The sequence below is a fragment of the Tetrao urogallus genome, assembly GCF_951394365.1.
Source record: "Tetrao urogallus genome assembly, chromosome: 11".
Lineage (NCBI taxonomy): Eukaryota > Metazoa > Chordata > Aves > Galliformes > Phasianidae > Tetrao > Tetrao urogallus.
The window spans coordinates 5,429,163-5,447,568 of NC_136824.1; the positions used below are offsets into that span (position 1 = coordinate 5,429,163).

Genomic DNA, 18,406 nt, shown 5'->3' on the forward strand with positions numbered 1-18,406 from the left:
AACTTTTCTGTTGGGAAAAACATCACACACAAATACAAACTTCTTTTCCTTCTCCTCTGAGACATGTTAGTAGCAAAGGGCTGATCTAAAGGCCAGGGAAGTCAGAGGTCAGCTTCTCATTGGTTTTAGTGGGTTAGGAGTAGACCTTCCACTAGGATACCTATCAAAACTATGATTGAAGTGCCACATAAAGCACACGGCTTAGAAACAGCACACTTTACACAATGAATGGAAATAGTAAGATAAAACATAGCTCCACTATGTGGGTAATGGCCCTCAGAGGATTTACGGGTTGAGAAATGACATCACTGAGCTCCGGGGTGTTAGCTTCTCCCAGCTCCAAAGATCCCAACTCCGTTCTGCTTTAAAAGGAAAAGAAAAGATGGGTAGGAAGAAACTGCACGCTCAAAAACAATAACAGTAATAATGACGTCCGGAGCCTATCCTGTCCACAAAATAGTAACCAGCTTAGATAAGGAAAGCAGTTGATGAAATTAAAGCATGAACGGGATTGAAGGAGGTCTGTGGCTGTAACTCAACTGGTTTTGGCACTGAAAACCCATGAGAGAGGGCAAAGCCTAAAAAGAGAAAAAGAGGAGCTGGAGAAAGCAAACAGCCAGCAAGTTCAATATCTGCCAGCACGAAACTCCAAGCCCCTTCTCCAAGGATGGGAAGCAAGAGGACCATATCTAAGTAAGCATCCTAATTGCATTATTGCTCTGAAAGCTTTCCAGATCATTAATGAAGAGAAATAAAAAGAGGGGGAAGGGCTGTCTAGTGCTGTTCACGTGAATTAGGCTTTAGCAGTCTTTCTTTTTAAAAACACACATAAGAGGAAAAAGAATACATACAAATATATATATATATATATATATATATATATATATATATATATTTGTATGTATATATATATGTATATATATATAACAGTGGGGAAAAAAGCTGTAATAAAAAAAGAGGCCTTTAATTAAATAAGATTGCCACACTGGGATCAGGCCTTCATGCTTGTCAGCTTACTCTCAAAATAAACATCTCAAACCCGGGCCTCAGTGGTGTCACTTACTCCGGCAAGGCACACTGGGTAATCCCTCGCTATCTTGACAGCTACATAATGTTCAAACTGTTTCACGGGTGAATGGCGGCACTTGCGCAAAAGAAAATATTAATGCCTGGAATTAATAGAAAAAGGGATGATGGCTTACAAAAGCCAAACAAGGGAAAGGTGTCAAGTTAGTGCGGTGTTAATTGTTAGGGAAAATAATCGTGAGCGGGCATGGGTTTCGGCAACGCTTGGCTGTCGGGCTGTCAGAGGGGTAACGTCTCAACTAGGCAGGCAGGGGAGCGGGGCCAGCAGTGCGGGAGAGCGGCTCCGACATCCTACAAATGACAGAATGGCACCTCTGTGCCAGCAGGCAGATGGACCTCAACCTCTGACATGGCAGCTGGACACGTACCGGGGCTCGGTGGCATTTCTTTGGGCTGATCGAGTTAGGCAGGAAGGCTGGATGGAGTGGGAAAGGCACTGCAGCCCCTTTTGAGGCTTTCAAGGTTACCCTCACATAGTGTTGGCAATGCTGCTGTATCTCCCTGGGTCACTTACTTCTAGTGGTCTTTAAGATGCCCCAGATTGCTTTCAGGTGTTCAGTGCAGGGTAAAAGCAGACAGGGGATGAAAAGCGGTGGGGTAGCCATACCTGATGGGATGAATAGCACAGGCTGCAAATTACTGTCAACTGCAGCTGAGCTCAAGGTTTGAAGCCTTCTGGATTCAAGATCAGACAGATATTTGCATCTATTAAATGCTATTAATTAAGGACAATCTACAGTCTATCCAAACAGTAAAGCTTTTCGAATCAGTGCATGGTGATTTATGATATGAACTGATCTAAACCGATCTAAAAGGAGGATGTTTCAGCTTTCTATTAGACAAAACAGGTGCTCAAAATACTCTGAAGAAGCCAGGCCATTAAAAAAAACTTTTGAGAAGTGACCCCCTAGCAAAGGCAACCAAGACAGTTAGCAGAAAAAAGAAAAAAAAAGAAAGGATGACTTCCAAACAACAACCAGCTGATCATTCTATCAGCTAGACCTATTTTTGCGCAAGAACATATCAAAAGGGATGCTCACCTCCATTCTTTTGCCTCTCTTATCTCCCACTACAACTACAAAGACACAAGAGCAGGCACAGCGAGCCCCAGCTAAAACCCGAGCAAACTCTGTGAGCCTAAGTGGCTGAGACACAGCAGCAGGACAAGGTTCAGCGGCACAAGAAACTGTTAATGGCGTTTTTAAATGGATACTGCTGCCCTCTAGCAGCCAGCAAGAGATGTGCCACATCAGCCATATTAACAGTATACACCTTTGATCCATAATTAGAAAAAAAAAAAATAATAATAACACCAGATCCCATATGATTTCAAACCACACTCCATTTTACAGCAGTAAACTTACTGGAAATATAGCATATGAAACAAGTTTTGTTACATAAATAAAGTTACCACTTAGTTGCATTAAAATCCTGAAAGCTCAAAGCAAAAACAGTGTGAAACATTACCCAGACCATTTCAAGTTTTGGTTAAAATCCGACATTAGCATCTTCAGAAGGAAATGAAGGATTTATTTTATATGCACATAAAGAATGGATTTCTTATAATCTTCCTAGAAATAGAATTACTGGAGTTATTTACAGCAAGTAGTAAAAGACATTTTATAATAGAACAGACACTTTAAATGGAGAACCACTGTCCTTGTAGTGAAACAGCTGAGATCAAGGCTTAAAGGGGAAATCAGGAAGAAAAAAAAAAAAAACACATGTAATCTGAAAGCAGGAAATCCAGATAATTTTGGAAAGTTTCGTGCACAGCAAATTTTAAGTGACCAGACGGAAACAAAACATTTCTTGAAAACAAGCACCACCAATACACTCCAGGGGAAAATAAACCAAAAAAAACTTAACAACATATGAGAAGAATGCATGCAGATCTGTACGTGAAGAAAAAAAAAAGGTAAAATTAAGGATATTTCCAAATGATAGTTAAAAAAATAATCCTTGCAGAAACTGGATTCATCGCAGCAGCACAAACCACTGCAGCACGAGCTGCTGTATGCAGAGCCATGCAGAACCCAGAAAACATCAAAAATGAGTACTGAAGCCATTCAAATCCACAGCGTTTGTAAATTAGTCATGATTAAGGCTTTCAAAAAGAAGTGTGAAAAGTTGCCTAATACATCTGAATAATTAATAAATCTGAAGAGCTAATGATCTAATTGCAGATACCCTGAAAACAGAGAGAATTTAAATTAATCAGTGTGTTTGCAGGGAGTGATTCAGCCTAATTGCTCTGAGCATTTGCTTTCCAAACAATGGATTTATTCTGTACAAGCCGACAAACCCCTAAGTCTTGTGCAAAGCCATCCAGCACTGCTACCACCACAGAGCTGGGCAGGAGACAGCCCAGAGCTATGGCTGGTGCAGGTGTACAGTAGGTGTGTTGGTGCTTAAAGAAGGAAATGTGTGCTATCCTGTCCCCTTTTCTCTCCATTTGCTTTCTTTCAGCCACTTTAGGTTCTGTGAGGCAGCTCTCAGGTCTCTCCGGAGCTTTCTCTCTTCCAGGCTGCCCCATCTCTCAGCTTGCCCTCACAGGGGATGCGTTCCATCCCTTGGGTCATTTTTGTGGCCCTCCTCTGGAGGAGCTCCATCAGGTCCATCTCTCTCCTGCACTGAGGCCTCACAGCAGAGTAGAGGGGCAGAATCACCTCCCTTCCCTGCTGGCCACACTGCTTTGAATGAAGCCTAGGATACATTTGGCTTTGTGGGCTGTGAGGGCACAGTGCTGTCTCAATGCCTGCCCTCTGAGCAGAGATGATGGGATTCAGACAGCAAGCAGACAGCCCCTTCTGCACTCCTGCAACCTGCACTGCTCCCTTTGTGCAGTCACTTCCCACATTCTACTGTCTGGATCACGAAAGAAAAGAAATAAGAACAAAACCAAAGCATAGCAGCAGGAAACAATCAAACCTGAGAGGAAGAAATGCAATAGGACTGCCAGGGTACAAAGAACTTGTAAAGATCTAGAAAATGCAAAACTGTGCAGAAAAGAGAGAAAAAAAATCTGTTAGAGCAATGCAACTGAGGAAAAACAATAAAGACAACAACAGAGACTCACCAGCTGACATCACATCTGAGAAATGTATTTCTCATAACCACAGCATGTAACAGAAGTAAACATACACTCCAAGCCTGAAAGTATGGAATTTAGAAGCATGAGGAGCTTCTCACCTTTAAATGCACTCCAAAATATCTGTTTCTAGCAGTAGTATAGTGGAGTAGTATAGTGGAGTTTGTCAGCGGAAGGAAGGCAACACCTCCTTGCAGCTGTGACACCATCTTGCTGCTCAGTGTCACAATGAAGCTGTCCTGTGGAGCCGGTTGGTCCTACAGATAATAACAGGCACAGCCAGAGCATCCCAGGGCCAGAAGAGACTGTGACATTTCAGAATTTGTTAGACCAAATCACACAAACATCAGGCATCCCTCTGCCAAAGCAAAGTGGAGGAACAAGTAGAAATGGGCTCCACCTCCTCCCAGTTCAAAGCACACAGAGCTGGAAGTCGTGAGCTTCACAGAAATGCACTCAAGAAGGCCATAAAGCTACCAAACGCACCAACAAACAAACAATATTTGGAACTGGTGGCTTAGAGTGCTTAATATTTTGTCAAAGCCAAATAAAACATACCGTAATTTTTGCTCCTGCACAACTGAGCAGAGTTGCCCAGATATGCACATTCCAACAGTAAAACGCATTTTGCTTTGTTACCATTTACAGTATTAAAACTACACAAGTCACAAACTCCTCACCATTACCATTATGTTCCTGGGTTATTAGTAACAAGAACACTACACAAAGTGCACGAAAAGCAAAATGTTGGCATTGAGTTGGTATCCACACACATTCACAGTGTTTGGTTCATTAGTTGCAGTCGTAAATAGGGGACGACCCACGCAATCTGCCATGAGGCACAATGTACCCATTGCCACTCTCCAAGCACACCTTCCTGTCTCCTTAGGCAGTCTCTAGTGTATGGCCATGGTGGCCTGTACCCCAAGAAGCATAATTGAGAAGCAAATAAACCAGATTCCAAGAAAGCTGACGGTCAGTGAGCCCCTAGGAGAGGACATTGCAACACTGATCAGGAGAGGGATATATTTGGAGCATCTCTCAGTTCTACCAAGTCAAAATCCTGCTCTACAGTTCTTTCCTCCCTTGGCTTGGATACATAAAGACACAGACAGCTGAAAACAATGGGAGAGGCAAAAGGTGAAGAAAAAAACAGCAAGGAGTAGAAGTTAACAGATAATATTATGAAGGTAAATAAAGAGTGAGAAAAATCTGACTAAATAAAACCAAAGGAAACACGTCCCTAAGAGAGTATGCAGTGAGTGAGAGTTCAGAAGAGTATCTGCAAGGTTTAGAAAAAGTGAAGTCACACCAGTCTTAGAGCAGAACCATTCCTCACCTTCACACAGCCAAGTGCAATTACTGCCCTCATTACAAATGTGTAACAAGCCAACCCAGGGAAAGACATGAACTTGCTAAGAAGAACCAGGACTATCCAGCAACAGCTGTTTTCAATGGCAGAAAGATATTTTCTCTGCCAAACACCTTAGATGAATACATTCCTTCACACATGTATTAAAGTGCCCAATGCAACTGAAGCCTCTGCCCTGAGGATGGCAGAGGCTGCAGACAAGGCAGCAAACAGGCGGCAGAGGGCAGCAGGGACACACGGAGAGGCTTCTGCTGCTCCTGCAAGCCCCTAAGCCTCAGCAGGAGCTGTTCAGGGAGCTGCCAGGGAGTTTACATCGAGGGCAACAGTGCAGGTGTGAGAACAGGGTAGGGCACCACACAAGTGCAGTTTTCTTTGAGCAAACACAAAGCTTTCCTGAAATATACATCAATGGATTTGATTGCTGCTCAAAGTCTCTTTTCCCCCCAAAGCAATTGCTGTTACTGCAATGACTAAAACCAAAAATGCAGGCAATCTACAAAACTGATCTAAGCTGAAGATGCTGGTAATACACTCTTCATTCAGGCTCTGTGGTTTATATGACAACTTTTTGTCCTTTCGTTTCCATCACTTATCACTTACCACCAAGTATGACCACTGTATGTGAGCCAACGCTGCTGAACTCCTACTCACGAAGCCTGACATCCCTGCTACCTACCTGAGCATTTTTGCAGTTGTTCACAGTGTTGACCAGAGGATGTTCAAACCCCCCAATACCCACACTAAAACACATGACAGCAACACAGCATTTACCCACTGCAGAGTTCTAGAGAACCCTGCTGCACGTTAAAAGAATACGTGGTGAACAGGGTTTGAAACCATCACACAGCCGCGTCAGACAGCTTTGCTTGGTTAGATATGGGGGGTTTCCTGTTCCCAAAACATGAATGAGCACGGTCTGGCCTCCAGTCCTGGCTCCACAACCAGACTGAAGCATGCACTGGCTGCAGGCAGCATGTTCCTATAGTCAAACTATTGGAGTGGGTTATTACACCCCAGCTCAGCGGCCATATCTGGAGTCACAGTGAGGGAAAGAAGGGAAGTTACATTCTCCCAGCCCGCAAGTTTTCTGAGGTTTCCTCATGTTGGCTTTGCTCATCTCTCCAACAACTTCCCACTTATAAGAACACACTGCAAAACCACCAGCAGCTAGAGCTCAGACATACATATCTCACAAAGATCCTGAGTAACCAGTAGGACAGCACAGATCCATATGGATGTGCATTGGGCATCACCAGTATGTTTTCCTGAAGAGGCCACCAACATGACTGTGCCTGAAGAATAATTACTGAGTCACTATTTCCTCCACATCCCAATGTCCATTTAAAGAAAATAAAAAAGCAAGAATTTTACTAAATTATTTACCACCTCACCGTCTTCTAAATGAACAGTCACCTGCCACAAAAGTGACAGACCCAAATTGATTTTTCCCCCTGATTATGCTGTTTCACCATTGTACAGAGCTTTGTTAAAGCATTTGCACTCTTATGCAGGAAACCACAGTCAAGAGCAAACTGTGTTCTGTCTTCCACAGAAGTCCTCCTCTACTGGAATTGCTCATTTATAGTATCTTTTCTGTAGAAACAGCTGGATGTGTTCTGGCTTGTGAGGCTTGCTAGTAAAACTGATGAACTGCTATGCTGTCAGGAAGTACGTGCTTCTGTCTGAAGAGTGATGATCTTAATCTAAGTATTCATTCGCTCCCTCCAAAAGCTGGAAGCTAGGAGGGAAAATGTAGCATATGCTTGGCCGAGAGTTACTGCTTGGTGAAGACATGGAAAAAGTTAACTGAGATAACAGAAGATGGAAATCCCAAAAGCAAGCACCCATATGAGGTTAATTAACCCACATAGATTCTTCCAGATGCAAACCCTCACAAGCCTATGGCTAGTTCAAGCTTATCTCCTTTAAACCTGTATGAATAAACCCTATTCCTTCATCTCAAATGGCAGTTGACATTAGACAGGGGATAGATTTGGTTTACACCCCTACTCTCACAGCTACCCTTTCACTAAAATCTTCACAGATAACCCAAAAAGCACTCCTAGAGCATGCTACTTCATTTATCACGTTCCAAAATTTTTACTTTTTTAAGCTTAATTAGAACTTCTCAAGATTAATGACTGCAGGTGCTAATTACAACAAGGGAGGGGTTTTGCAGCTGCACAATCAGGCAGCAAACACAGGGCAGCTCCCTCCCCTGTGTATATAAGGTGGACAAACCCAGGTGTTGAGTGCTCTGATCTGGACAGAAGTCAACAGCTTGTTGCATCAGAGATAAGAAAAGAAGCTGACGGTGCAAAGTGCAGCAGAACTCAAGTCAGGAAAAGCACAGTGGTGCAACTTTTAAAAGGAAGCAGACGAAAGGTGTGGCTCACCGCAGCGATCTCTGATAACCAGGTTTCGGCCTTCTTTCAGGTGGATGGTCAGCAGGTAAGCAAAGGGGCTGGGCAGGTGGCTCAAACCATCACTTCCTTCCTCCGCACCCTAAAATGAACAGAGAAATCAATCCCTGCTGCACGCGTCACCAGGCAGACACATGAACAGAGTAGGTCTTCTCACAGACCCTCTTTCAATGGGGAAACCTTTACAGCGCACTTGTCAGAAGAAGAAATAAAGATGTTTTTCTGAGACTTTGCTTCATTATGTAAATAACTAAGTATCGCTGTCAGGTAAACTCACAAAGCCAATGAGGATTACACCCGAAAATGGGTTGTGACAGTAAACATCATAAATGCATGAACAGGATTTCCAAATCCTAGAAACTTCGTGCATTTTATTTTTCTAGCTGCCTCTTCCTTGCACATTCACAATCAGGTAATGAACTCGCGAGGATGTACACGCTTCATAAAGCTTCTGAGCAGACTGTTTTTATACAGCTCTAGAAGATACAGAAGCAGCAGTGGGCAATGCTACTTATGAAGTTTTGTCATAGCAAACTCAGTAATTCTTGTTCAGAGTTGCTGCCAGTGTTATATCCCACGTCCCATCACCATCCAACTGGCATGCTTGGTGAAAGCAGCCACTGGATAGCCCTGGGGAGGTTAACAGAGAACAAAAGCAAAGAAATTCTTTCAGAAACAGCAAACACATTTCACATGACGAGCACGTGTCACAGCTGTCAATGCCTCTTCACACTATCATAAAACTGTCATCTATTTCTTAAACCCTTTATCCACGTTAAGGCATTTGAAGTCTTTACTGTGATGCAGTTTATTACTGGGACACCGGTTGAGTATTTAAGCTGACACTTTCATCAGTTATTCACCACAGAACACTTCACAAAATTACAGAACACTCTATTTAAAATACTTGTCTCTTGCACTGCCACTTCCATCTTGCCTGTTTTGTTGGATTTTTTTTTGGTGGTTTACTGTTTATTTTTCATCTGTAAGAAGCAAAGCAGCAAAGGACCTGAAGCTAAAAATATTTGTTTCCATTAAACAGTCTGATCAGGTTAAAGAACTTACCATTTGGTCATCAAACATTTGAGAAGATACTGACGACTCTAAATCCATTCCTCCACATTCCTATAAAAAAAAAAAAAAAAAAAAAAAAAAAAAGTATAAAGAATTAGACAACAGTAACATAAGGATCAAGAAAATTCTCCTAATATCCCTAAAGTCTTCATATTAGTGAAGAAAACCCCTCGTAACCATTTAAATTATTTGTTAAAACATATTTATACTTCTGCACACAGGCTACCAAATAATTTGGATGGGAACTTTTTTTCCTTGTTTTACAGTGATTGCACACTTAATGTGATCTTCAGTGTGATCTGAAAATTAAGTGCTTGCTTCTAGTGATTGGAAGAAATTCTCCATGGTAGAAGACTGTGCTTCCAGTGCTGAAAGTCCTTAACAGAAACTCCTGATGCCTGAAGGTTACTGCATCTGGTGACTCACCAGTTGAAGTTGCAATGCTGACCCATATTCCTGGACAGAATTTAATTTCTTGAATCTTCAAGTTTCCTCTGTAAGATGAAATCTTACAAAATCCCCTTTGTGTGTTTTGATTTAGAACCCTCTAAACATTTGGTTTATACTCAGTAGCTCAGCTATACACGTATACAACATGTGTAACTCCAAGGGATGGAAAGACCATAAAAATACTAATAGTAATAACAATAAGCAGTCAAAGGGAAAGGGGGAAAAAAGATGCTGGATGTGTACTTCCCCACATTCTGTAGTAACTGGAAGGCTCAAACGATTGTTATTAGAGCACGTTAGAGGAAGTCAAACATTTCCGCCTAAAACTGACTCACACAAAAACTTGAAGCTATGGTGGGACGGTGTCTAGACTGCTCGGACACACAAAGGGTTCACTCCATAGTAAGGACACCACTGATGCTATTTTGACTTCCAGGATAGTCTACCATCGTCACTTACACTGAAGAGGATCTACACGCAAAGAGGATCTACATGCAGGGGCAACTCTTTGGTTTAATACAGGGCAGTCACATTCAAATTCAAATGGCAGTCCATTCAAATGCAGGAATTTACTGTAAGAACAACCACTTCACTCTACAGAAAAGCACACAAAGTGGAATTTGATCCCCATGTGAAAATGCTATTGCGTGCAGTGTGGTAGCATCCACATCTCTCTGATGAGAGCTGCATTGAGTTGAGCAGCATACAAAGAAAAACAGAAGCAGCTTCTGGATCACACATAAAACCGAGATATATTGACATGCTAAAATAAATACAAGCTTCCATGTAATTATTCTTTCCCTGTCCCCGAATACATACATTACATATCAGGAAGCACAATACTTCTGTACTGCAAGTAAAATTTTACTCGCATGACAGACGAAATTTAACATTATGGTTCCCATAGTAATCATAACTTGGCCACCTTGCAAAAACACATTAGAAGTAGAAAAATTATTATCATAAAGAGCAGCAGCAGAGTTTCCTTGCACAACAGAGCTGAGTTACAGCTGCTAGGGGAACCCTAACTTGGAATATCCTGACTAGTATGCATAAAATCTCACTTGTGTGCATTAAACCAAGTACTTCTATAGCAATCTTTGGCTTCACAGGAATCCCCTACAGGCACCATCATTGCCACTGATAATACTTTCGCTTCACAGCTTGTTTTGCATTGCATAAACACAGAATCAAAAATACATTTTTTTTTTCATTTTATCTTCATATAGTGTAAAGTACTATTATTCTAGGTAGCTGATTGCAACAACATCACCAAATAGAGATGAAAGTTCAGCTGAAAATATATGCCTGAAATCTTGATTTTAATTAACCACAGAGACAATTCGGAACTTAAATATGAACAAATGAGGCCACATTCACCAAGCGGGTCATAGTCCCAAATGTGTCTGTGTACAAAAGTAAAACAACAGCACACGCAAGAATACATGCAAAGCAACCAAACTTTTCTCCTGACTGGGCTACAATCTTTACCATCTCCTGTTTGTTGTGGAAGAATGATTCAAAGCACAAGTTCATCAAGTGCATCAGTGGGCGGACAGGGCTTGGGGTTGCTAATGACACACAGCAAGTGTTAGAAGATGAAGAAATGGTGTTAGTGCACTGCAGCAGCGATGCACGACCATAGGCAGAAAGCGTCCATAGAAATGCCATTATCTCATCTGCAACCTGAGCAAATGAGGCAGGGGTTAAAGGCTACGTCAGTAACTCCTTCACCCTTCCAATTTGTTCAACTTGCTGCAACAGAGGATAAAGTAAGTAAATCTCTTAACAAATTCATATGTGGTGCGTGTAGGAGAACCTTTGCTGACAACGGAATACCCCATGCACTGTCAGCTCCGTGCTGAGCATTTAGAAGACTGAAAACCACAACTCCACACTGAGCTCGTGCGTGAAGCTCAGGAAGTATCTCATGCTACTGGGTGACCAAAGGAAACCAGGAAATGAGTGGGTGGCATGTGACAAGCAATTCAGGGGGAAAAAAACTCAACCTACATCTTCGCTTTTTTTAGTTTGTTTTGTTCCAGGGATCTGCCTTCCTTTTGATTCACACCTCACTGCTCAGTAAAAGCTGCTCACAAAAGAATGAGTTGATTGTTGTGCTCTCTACAGCAACCTCAACTAGTAGGTATGCAACATGCTGTTTCAACCTGAGGCACACTGAGCACAGATTTTGTGCCTGTTCAGTCACGTAGAAGAGCTAAACATGAAAAGATTGACTTTAATATTCCTTATCTGTTTCTACATTCACTTGCTTCATCTTCTTCTGCATTTAAAAGTTGCTACTGGAGGCAGATAACAGATAGAAAGGCAGCGTATTCACACAGAGCAATGGTTTGGTATGAAACTAAATATTAAAATGTTTATATGCACAAACACACACACGTACACTGGGATTGATTTTAATGCTACAGAGAATAAGACAGATTGCTCTACATCTGGAGGAAACTCATCCTGAAGTTAATCTATCCCATCACTACACAATTGCCACCTTCTGCTGAAGCACTTAGCTCACCCAAAGTCAAGCAGGTTTTGGGATTACTTTTGGCTCTGCTGCAAATACACTCAATGAATATTAGCTCAGAATCTGTTGGTCTTTAACAGCAGGAAAGGATTGCTGATACCGTTACAACAGCATGGAAACAAACTCCTAAAATGACACCATGCCCATAGTCTCCAGACAGCTGTATATGCTGATTAACCTGAGATGCCACTATATGTGGTACAGCAAAGAAATGTAGAATATCCTGAGTCAGAAGGGACCCACAGGGGTCACCGAGTCCAACTCCTAGAAATAAAGTTATATACTATTTTAGCTAGTTTTAATGCAGACAACAGAAAGACAACAGAAAGCCAGCAAGCCAAGAAGTTTAAAATTTAGTAACTAGAAGCCACAGTTGCTGGCTACTTATGGGATATGTTGCATCACAGCAGGCTGGTGCTAGCTCTGCTTCAACAGGAATGCACAGACCTTCGAGATGCAGAACAAGTGGTTTTCTACCAGCAAAGATCAATTTCCCTTGATTTTGAATGCAGAGCTCGAAACATAAATTTGCCTGTGAAATCACCAATCTCAAAGGAGAGCTTTACCACAAAATATGTCTTTCATTTTTGCATCTCAGATGACAAAATCTGCCACCCCAGTGACAGTCCAACTATGGGAAAACGGCCTAGAAACATAGCTCAAAATCTAACCTTTCTAATGATAACTCAATTGGATACATTTCCACAACACAACCAAAACAAATTCTGGCTAAAATGTTTCAGACAACCATCATGTGCCTGCAGATTCCCCACTTCAGGTCAGGCAGGATTTACTGTTTCAGGACAACTTAGATGAGGATCCTCCAGTTCCAGAGGCACTGTCACAGAAGCACTGACCACAAGGGTGGTGAGAAAAAGATGTTCTTTTTTTTGCTGCTCCAGACTGACAGAATAGATAGCTGAATATCATAATATCATGGTTGGTTTATGCTCTTTTTTTTTTCCCCCCCTTACTCGTTCCTGGCACAGGGCGCCCTTCTCCATCCGTTTATAATCCACTCAAATAAGCCCCACGATGGCTGCTCAGTGTGGCTAATTCCAAGCCCCTTACCTCCATCATCTCATTTGCCAGCTCAGTGCTCAGGTGGGCTCTCTCCAGCAGCTCCAAGAAGTCATCACTGGACGGTCGCTTCCCCTCGGACACAGGGCTGCCTGCCATAGGCACATTCAAGTGGGCCACAGCTGGCTCGGTGCACGCAGCTGAAGCCTGCAGCCACGGCCAGTCCTCTCCCTCTGGCCTCATCGATGAGTTCCTTCTTTTCAGAGACACCATAGGCCTGGGGGCACCACGGGGGTAGCCACTGGACAGCATCTGAGTGCTTGAATAGGTTGTTTCTTCTTCCGTGAGAGTCTCCACCTCCAGCATGTCAGGCACTGACACGCTGAGGCGTCGGTCGATCTTGCTCACCACCATCTTGCTCGACCTCTTCTTCGTCTTCCTCACGCTTAAGTTTTGCAGGAACGGCCTCGTCCTCTGTTTCAGGGACCCCCAGACAGATGGTTTCTCCAAGTCCATGGCTGCACATGGAACCTCAGCAATGCCTCTGGTACAAAGCAGCATCAGTGATTCCTGGGGGTGATTAAAAAGAATGTAGGAAGAAGGCAAGTCAATCACGAGAACAAACAGCAGTTGAAGATTATGATTCACATTGCATCATCTTAAAACTTTCAGTCATTTTTCTAAGCGGTAAAAAGAAAGCATGCCACAAAGTATTAGTAAGTGCTTCCCAGTGAAATCTGGTAGGTAGGTTTAATTGTTGAGGGGGAAAACAGAACAAGTAATTAATCCTACGCTAAAATGCAACGTCTGTCCTCTGTTTTATGACTGCTACGAGGAGATACTGTTTCAATTATTCTGCCAAGTGCCAACTGGCAAAAAATTGGTGATTAATCCCATTTCAAAATGTTTCTGTGCAAAACTTACTGATGGGAGTTGAATCAAAATAACGCTAGCACACAAAAAAAAGGTGGCAAAGCTGACATTGCACTTTCTGATGATGATTTTCCAGGCTATGCACATCTTCTTTGCTACTTCATAAGCTATGAGAGTTCCTACATGACTTACAGGTGGATAAGAGCAACACAAAAATCAGCTCCACAAAAAAAGGGACTGAGGCAGAAGAGACTCCTGATGTAACATCAGAAAGTCCACGTAAGACCCCAAAATATTCTGTTAAAGCGTTCTCAATGGAAGTCGCCTCTGCAGAAGTAATATTCCTCATAAAGAAGGAGGTTGAGAGAAAATGAGGACAGAAACAAACAGAAAGAATTAAAGATTCTGAAAAACTGCTGGTGGACTCATCTCTCATCTATACCTGCAACACTGATGGGTGCCGAGAAAAAGATTCAAACCAAAATCACTCACTGAATCTGCATTGTAATGCAAAGGTCAAACGGATGCCTCTGTGCACAGGAATATCCTCACGGACAGGGTGTTCCGTGGCTGATAGATGAACAACCATCCTTATTCTGAAAAGCAGAAAGTCGAATCATCATCCAAACTCGTTAAGAAAAATGCTAATGAAACCTTCAAGATCTGCTCTTTTACAGTCTCTGATGACACATGTAACACAGCTTACTTCACATACCTGCATCAATAGCAATGTATACTCATTAACTTCATGATTGCTGCTTACAAAGCCCACAGCACATTTAAATACACACAGTTGAACAAACTGCACAGTTTACCAAAATTAACTTAATCCACTATTATCCTGATTGCTAAGGAAAACATCAGAATGATCAGAAAGCAGAAATACAACTGTGCATAAATTTAGATAGAGAAACCACTGTCTTCTCTCTAAGACATCTACTCCTACGTTTCATTAATTTGAAGGTTGCATTATTAACTAATTTAAATTATGTTATGACTATCCTCACCATACTTGCAATGTTTGGGCATCTGCAAAAAATTCTTTTCCTGCATTGTTATGCAACCAAAACTATACAATCATCATAGAATTATACAATCCCTCCTGCCTCCATCTGTGTTGCTATACTGATGCTCTCATCCATACTGCTTGCTACAGAATAGTTATATTCAATACTAAAAATAATAAGCTATTACAGCACTACATGCATGCAACTCATCAGTCTCAGAGTTCGTCCATACAGGAGTGTGTGCTGGAATACATACATTGGCTAAACACAGTAGTTTTATCTCTAGCTCCTGCAGTCAGGCCCAGCATCAAAGCACACGTGGACAAACCGGAATTATTTTTTCCTCACAGCATCTCTGAGAAGCAAAACCAATGCTGAAACACCCGCATCCCCATGCAAGTTCACTGGAGACACAGCTCAATTTGCTCACCTTGGCTGACAGCTTCCTCTTTCTTCCCTCTTTAGATAAAAAAATTCATAAAGCAGTTACAGGCCTCCCTGGTAGCATTTTATCACATAAGAGGAATCATTAGGCCAAACATTTGCACAAAACATTATGAAACACTACTGCTGGGACTCATTTAAACAACTCCATTAATGCCAGCACTCCCTATGTTGTTTATCTACATGCACAAAACCTGCCAAAGTGAATTCAGCGTAAATAAAGGCAGGACCCAGCTCACAACACTCACCTCCCAAGGCTCTTGCTGCTTCCCATTCCCTTCCTGTTATTCTCCACCCTCCTCAATTTGACGACCCACTGCTATGGTTTTCACTCTGTTTGCTTAGAGATTTTGTTTCCTAGCAGCACTCCAGTTCCTGTAAGTTTTACGCAGTTCCATTCTTCTAGGTTTTTTTCATGCTACACAAGTCCACTCAGCAAGGATTGCACGCATGGACCACACAGTATGAGTCCCACTTGCATTCAACCCACCATGAGCAAATTATTCCCCAGGGCAGAAAAACCATGGTGGAGGGAAAAAAGAAAAAGAAAAAAAAAAAAAGGAGAAAAAAACATAAAAAGTTTTTTGTTTTTTTTTTTCCAGGACAGCAGCAAAGATGCTCCAGCATCTGCCACCAAGCAGTGCTGGCAATACTTGCTGTGTAAGGAAAGCAGAGGGATGCCTGAAGTGAGGCCAGAGAAGCTGTTTAGCCAAACCCTGCACTGCCAAGAAGTTTGGCCGTATTCCACCCCTGAATCCACACACCCACACTCCTGCTGTAACTGGCACTTTCATTTTATAAACGCTGTCATGACGAGCAAATTAATCCAAATGACTGTTGTAAAGCACAAATGAAAAAATTATTTTGCAACAGCAAGTGTCCTTGTTTTAGAGAAAACCAGCACAAATACAGTCTGAAGTGCAAATTCAGTCTGACATCTGCCAGATGCAGACTGGCACTTTTTTCACTTCCCCACTTCATGCAGGAAAAAAAAAAAAAACCAAAAAAAAAAAAAAAAACAACCAATAACAAACAAAATCACCCCCAAGAGCAGAAACTCATTCCCCAGAGAGAACAGGGCAAAGTGAGGAATGGGGACCACCACACAACCCAACCTGGTACTGGATCCAGAGGTACCCCATGCCCAAAAAGCACACGCTGACTTGCACAACTGTTGCTTCTATTGAACGTGGGATTGCATTGCTAATAAATCCAGTCCATTCTCTCTTCCTCCATCAGTCTTCCTCTATTTTTCTTTCCCACACTGAACAGCATCAATAAAAAACAAATTTTGTAGAGAAAAATTGCCCATTTCTTGTAAAAGCACACTCTCCATGTCAACGCGTTGCTCACTCACATACTCCTTATCTGCCATAGGCCAGAAGCTTTTCCTTTTCCTTCCACCCTCTCAGAAGTTCAGTGCCAAGCTTATCTCCAAAATAGCCCCTAAGCACCCATGGGGAGGCTCTAAGTACAGCCTCTATTCCTTCCTTGTATCAACGGCACATTGTACCAAAAAGCTGCAAACAATGATCATTCAGGGAGAAACATTTCCTGTTATCAATGTTAACTTGGTTGTTTTTAATTGAATAGCTCCTTGCTCTTATGCAAGAAAAAAGTAAATTAAAAAAAAAAAAATCTTTTTAGCCTATCTTCTTCAGTGTATTCTGTAACATGCTGCTAAATCTCAGAGGCTCAGAGTAATCCATATATTTTAATCCCTTCCTCCATAGAGACTACTCCAGACTGCACCTGTCATTTTTATTACATCTTGTTCTTTTGCTTCCTCATCTCCTCTTTTGGGGCCAATGGGGACTAGGAAAAAAAAAAAGATTAATGATATAACAACTGGTAACGGTACATCGTCTGACTGATATAATGAGTATTTCTAGCTGTTCATCTTCCCTTAAGTACCTTCTGATCACAGTCCTCTGGTTTACTTTTTCCTTTTCTTAAAATAACGCGTTTTGCTCCCTCTCCCAATAGCACACACTACTTACTCCCTTAAGTAGTTACAATATTCAGACAGAAAGCATTCTTCAGACGTTCTAACAGGAGGCTCCAAGAGAGATTTCAAAAGTTATTGCAAATATAGAGAAATCATCCTGTATTTCAGCTTCACTTACAGTCCTGTCGGGAAGCCAGAACTGGGACACCAAACCAAACCGATTTACATACTGGAAATCACAACACATTCCTGCTCTTCTCCTTAAGTAACCACACTCTGCACGTCAAAAGTACACAATGCTCGTTGAAACACCCCTGAAACACTCCCTGCCAGAGTGATGCACCCTCAAAGCCAGCAGATAGATCTGAGCGCAGCCAAGCATGCCACCACCACAACCTCCACAGATCTGGGAGTCATTGTGCACAGCTGACTTCCCCGGTTGAAGTCAAGAAGTTGGGTCAGTCTGCATGCTGTTAATCATCACAACGCATGGGTCAATCAGTGTGTTTTCAGCTGCAACTAAATGCTAGCCAACATTCAGACCCTCAATAGCTCAAACCAGCAAGACGTGCTAGAAGCTGTTAGGAAGATGTTCTTCAGTTGCCTACATCTTACCATACGTTCACACTGCATGATAATAATGGAGCTCCCTTGCTATATAATCTCTGTTGATTCTGCCATAGGGTGCTCACCCCAATCTCTGCCTGCCTGGCAGGCACTGCCATGAAATGTAACATCACATGATTTACAAAGCTAATCACAGTTTTCCTACAAATACCAGTAACCAGAAATTAAACTATTCACAGAATTGTAGGGGTTGGAAGGAACCTCCAGAGATCATCATGCCCAACCAAAAAAAATTAAAAAAAAAAAAGATAAGGAAACAGCTCTATGCTAGCTAAATAACAACTGTCTGCTCCGGACTGTTATTCCAGTAAAGTACCTGAGTCCTGTATGAACCATCACAACCAAGAGCAGAATCACTTCAGAAAAAGAAACCTATGCTTTCTTCTTTGCAGTGGCTCCTTTTGGTTGCTTCTTTGGAAATGCAGTACTTAACCATAAGCATTGACTGC

General features: G+C 42.1%; 1 protein-coding gene across 1 annotated transcript in view; it reads right to left on the reverse strand.

Annotated features, from left to right (window-relative positions):
- Positions 1 to 13,619, reverse strand: part of MCTP2 (multiple C2 and transmembrane domain containing 2) — a gene marked incomplete at both ends in the record, with an annotated part of 96,093 nt that extends 82,474 nt beyond the window's left edge. The window contains 3 exons of the mRNA XM_079541163.1: positions 7,946 to 8,054; positions 9,038 to 9,097; positions 13,110 to 13,619. Of these exons, the coding sequence (XP_079397289.1) occupies positions 7,946 to 8,054; positions 9,038 to 9,097; positions 13,110 to 13,619 (679 nt within the window). The remainder of the gene's footprint in view (positions 1 to 7,945; positions 8,055 to 9,037; positions 9,098 to 13,109) is intronic.
- Positions 13,620 to 18,406: the final 4,787 nt, after the last annotated feature.